This window comes from Electrona antarctica, assembly GCF_951216825.1.
Source record: "Electrona antarctica genome assembly, chromosome: 12".
NCBI classification, from domain to species: Eukaryota; Metazoa; Chordata; class Actinopteri; order Myctophiformes; family Myctophidae; genus Electrona; species Electrona antarctica.
Genome location: NC_136793.1, coordinates 26,105,838 through 26,110,837, shown reverse-complemented (window position 1 = coordinate 26,110,837; position 5,000 = coordinate 26,105,838). Strand labels below are relative to the sequence as shown.

At 41.3% G+C, this 5,000-nt stretch overlaps 1 protein-coding gene across 1 annotated transcript in view; it reads right to left on the bottom strand.

Annotated features, from left to right (window-relative positions):
• Window positions 1-5,000, bottom strand: part of ptch1 (patched 1) — a 66,165-nt gene that overhangs the window by 21,231 nt on the left and 39,934 nt on the right. Inside the window, exons 15-16 of the mRNA XM_079517139.1 lie at window positions 2,386-2,695; window positions 9-151 (exon numbers count right to left, since the gene is read on the bottom strand). Coding sequence (XP_079373265.1) covers window positions 9-151; window positions 2,386-2,695 — 453 coding nt within the window. The remainder of the gene's footprint in view (window positions 1-8; window positions 152-2,385; window positions 2,696-5,000) is intronic.

Genomic DNA, 5,000 nt, shown 5'->3' with positions numbered 1-5,000 from the left:
ATCCCTACCTGGTTGAAGCTGATGGGCTTGTCCCTGCGTCCTGTCTGCACCAGGAGTTTGTAGGCCAGGACTCCATCATCAGAGGCATTCTTGTAGCTAGGGAGGGTGATGCGGCCTGCCTCCCAGTCCTTGTCAAACGCCTGCTGGAGACCTGGAGTGGGCCAAAAGAAAAACACACAGCAGGGTTGAACATCTTCCTACTGTTCTCCACATGCAAATTGTAACCACTTAAACCCATTAGGACCTATGGACAAGCTTGTATATCTGCAATTTTGGAATATCCGAAGTATAAAATAATGATTAAAGTGGTTAAAATCTAAAATGACAGTATGGGGTCCCCCAGGACTCTATACTTGGCCTACTCCTTCTTTCTCTCTACACCAAATCTGTTCGCCTCTCTTTGCCTCTCTTTGCCTGTACAATCTACGCAACAATGTTATTTTTGTTGTTCCTCTTATGTCACCACATAGGCTCTGATGCGAGTCCTGGGATCGATTCCCGAGCCCGGTGGACTTTTGCTGCATGTCACTCCCAGTCCCAAATGTCCTGAATGTCAGTCTTCACTGTTAACTATCAATAATCAATAATATCTGTCAATATATAAAGATGAAAATCTCAGAGCACAGCACAGCACAGCACAGCACAGCACAGCACAGCACAGCACAGCACAACACAACACATAATATAATAAGCTAGATTGATTTAATATGATGACTCTGTTTTATTCTGGACCACCTCCACCAGACTTCAAAAGCCTAAAACTGGTTGCTTTTGATTCAACGACCATTAGGAATATATCAGGAACATGTGCCCTTCTCTCTTGGTAAGGATTCTCTAATCCATATGTGTAAAGGCCCCACTCTGCCCCCACCCACCCCCCGAATGGCCCATGCTGTGGTCTGTCTGTGGGACATGTTGTTTTGGGTCTCGCTCCCCGGCACTGTCTGGCTCCAATTTGTCCCAGCATTGCAGAGAGCAATATCAAACACAGCTCTCTCTCTCTCTCTCTCCCACACACTCTCTGTGTGGCTCCAACGGGCTCACACACACAGACTCTCACAATGTGTTTTACAGTAAGACACATGTCAGACACTGTGCTTACTCATCATTGCTCTCTAGCTATTTTCATGGCCAACTCATACTTGGACCAGGTTGGTGGCTAATTAGACCTGGTTGAAGGGCGCGTCTTCGACAACATTATTAGGCATCACTGGGATTAGAACCAGCAACCCACAGAGCACTAGGCACCCGTGCCAACATAACAAAGTGATTATAAGGAAAGTGAACTGTCTAGAATCACAGGGATAGTGATTTATCTTTTAGGGTGGACTTTCAAACTTAACTGAGACCTGACAACCATAACCAAAGCCTAAAAGATTTATTTTGTAACTCAATGTGGTCCCTAATGCTAAAGGTGGTGTAAGTGATACTGATATACTGTCTTATGGTATATATATTTTGTTAAAATAAGTGTTAGATAGCACTATGTTCCGAGTTAGAGTCACCAGTAACGGGGGCTTCCCATCTCTACACCTCCTTAGTCAACAGAAAATATTTTTTCAGGTCAGGAAATTATACAGGATACAGGATAAACAAGTGAAATTGGAAGTGATAAAAATGAGTGTAAAAACGAGCAAACAAACACGATAGGATAACATATGTATCCTGACCTGAATATTTACTTTCTGTTTACTAAAGAGCTGGATACATGTGGAGACTCATACAGTATTAACCCATTTTGACCTGAGATCAGATTCAAAAAATGTCTTCTACATCCTGACAGTTTTCTGAAAAAGCTATGTTTCTATGTCAGTCGTTCTTCGATTTTTCAAAAATAGCAGACCTACAAGCTTGTAGCTTGTAGATCTGATCTTTTTCAATAGCTAAAGCATAACATAATGCTAACACCAAAAGGGGTTCCCGCCCAAAATGGGTTAATGAATAAAAACTGTATAGCATCTTTATTCTTTTTTTCCTTTATTACAAACACTTAACATCACTTACACCCACATCATTGTATTATACTCTGTCGTAAGATGGTGACTCACGCTGAAAATAGCAGATTTAGAATTGACCACCGATTGACCATCACAAAATCAATCAGGGTTAATCAGGCTTGCACACTGGGTTTTTTTCAGCCGAATATCGGAGCGAATTTCAGAGGACTAAAAAACAAAAAAAATCAACCTCACTTTATATCAATCACGTTTGCATACTTTTTTCCCGGACCGTGGTCGATTTTATCCGTTTTCCACAGCTGTCTAGTGGGGTGTTGAATTGTTGATGACAGCTAGTGATAGCCTACTACTTTCGGATCCGCAAAACACAGCGGAACAAAAACACACCAGTATGCAACCACCTTACAACTGAGTGTCATCACAGTACCTTGCAGCCAGTCACTGAAGTAATGCAGCCACATGCGGGGGAGCTGCCCGTTGTCCTCCTTCAGCACGTAGCGGACGGTGTGGAAGCGCCGGTGCAGCTGGTGCAGCAGAGGCTGCTGGTGGGCGTATTCGGCGGTCTGCGTCACCACGTACATGTTGTAGAAGGAGAAGAACTTGAACTGGGCACCCAGGAAGTCGTACTCGCTGGTCTCCCGGGGCACGATGTCGGTCAGCTCCAGGCCGTCCCGCACCCGCGTGGTCCCGTACAGGCTGACCATCAGCAGACACAGGAACAGCACGATCACCACCACCTGCGTGGGGAAAACGAGATTATGAGATTATGTAAACCTTGGTATCGTCATATTTACAACTTGTTTTTTGGTAAATGAATGCCCTAGCTCGTCATACTACATTGTCGTATAGTTATAGTACACAAGTGCACGTGTTGCATCGCTATTTTTTAACTGAAGTAAAAGTGGTTAAGTCTTTCTGTGGGTTTTAAAAATATTGAACCAATGAAAAAGGGTACAAATGGAACCAAATGCACCCTCCAAATCAATTTCAGTTAACTCAGGAATAGATACAAAGAAATATAAATGTAAATACAAGTCTGAATGTTATATTTGATCTTGGCGTTCAGGCTCTGTTCTATACAGTATAAACTTATATATAGTCCCCACTAGAAGACAACCATTTCACCCATTTTGGGCGGGAACCCCTTTTGGTGTTAGCATTATGTTATGCTTTAGCTATTGAAAAATAGCAGATCTACAAGCTCATAGACTGACATAGAAACATAGCTTTTTCAGAAAACTGTCAGGATGTAGAAGACATTTTTAGAATCTGATCTCAGGTCAAAATGGGTTAAGAGCAGGGAGATACAGTAAATAACAATCCCCCCAGGGGAAAACAGAACACTCAGGGAAGCAGAGCCCGGTGGTGCTGGGGTGGTGGTGAGAGTAAACAAACTTATAGTGAGACTGACACAAGAGGAAAAACAGTGAATGACAGTGAGTGAACAACACAAAATGTGGTGGAAACTACAGCTACACTTTCTAACCACCTGCCCACTGTACATCAGAGACACATACTTCCCACCAATTACACACACCTAAAGTGAGTTTGAAACTATGACCAACGACAAAAAACGTCCATACCTATTAGGAACAATACAGAGTAGACCGCTAGACCTACTGCAATGTAAACAGAACGGCTACATTTACAGTAAACGCATCTTAAATGTGAGGCTTTTTTTGTATACTATTTAAATAGTCTTGAGAAGAAATGCAGAAATGTGTCCCAAAGTGACCCTGTATAACATGTATATAACGATGCAATGTGACATAGCTCTGTTCTTAATATTGTACCCCCTCGAACTGTATATACTTTCCCCATTTTCAACAGTTTTTATTATATTTTGACACTTGCTTTGGCAATGTAAACGTATGTTTTCTCATGCCAATAAAGCTCCTTTGAACTGAATTGAATGAGGTAAGCTTAACCACTTCAACCCTATTCAGACAAGCCTATGCTCACCTTGAGTAAAGGTCTGCTGCAGGCCTTTGTGTTTATTTTAAACTTGCTTTATTATATTGTATTTCTTTTCTGTTTTGTTAGGCGACCTTGGGTGACCTGAAAGGCGCTATATAAATAAAATGTATTATTATTATTATTATTATATGGAGTGCCTCAGCTCAGGGCTTTGCTAGTGTCATGTCAGTGTTCTGTTGTTTTTCACATAGTGGTGTGCCTATGTGTAAAACTCTTGAGTGTATCTGCCTGAGAGTGTATCGCAAACTTCTCATCATCTGGTTCCATTCATACACTTTCAGAGTACCAAATGGATGAATTAATTAAAACTGAGGCTTTTACTGTGCACCAGTCGCTGTTAGGGGGGAAGAAGCCACATGTTCCATGAGAATTCCGGTTAACAAGCTGATAAGATAAGTGTATACATCCACACTAATTAATGTGTTATGCTGAAGTTCTTATCTAGCAGTGCCTGCCGAGTCAACAAAATCCATACTTTCAAATATCATATAGGACTGTATAAAACATGTTAGGTAAATAGAAATGAAACTGTGTGGCTTCCATGGATTAAAGACTTTATGTCATCTATGACGTGTCCATATTTGGTTTCATCCCAATTCGACCAACATTAACTTGCATAATTGTAAAGTAAAAGTTTTTTTTTTATGTATAAAACATATGTGATACATTCAGGAAGTTACTTCCTTGGCCTACTGAAATTTGGCGGTGATTGGTAAAGAACTTTGCAAGATTAGCCCTGGACACACACACACTCACAGACCCTCTCCTAGACGGCTCGGCTCCTAGGCACCATGCCGTAAAAATTACATTGGTAAATAAAAAGAAGCATGTTTTTATGAAGCACTATCCTTTAAAGCATAAGTACATGAACTAAGGGAGGAAAGGGATGAATAACTGCAGTTATTAATGAATAACTGCATTGGTATTCTATTTTGATACATTAATGTCTGACCAAGATCACATGGTAATGTTCTTTGCAGAACGCTAGATGAGCAGTTATGAGGGCCGACCACCAAGTATACTGAGGTCACGCTAAGTGTGTGTCGCATGTGAGTAACAGATACA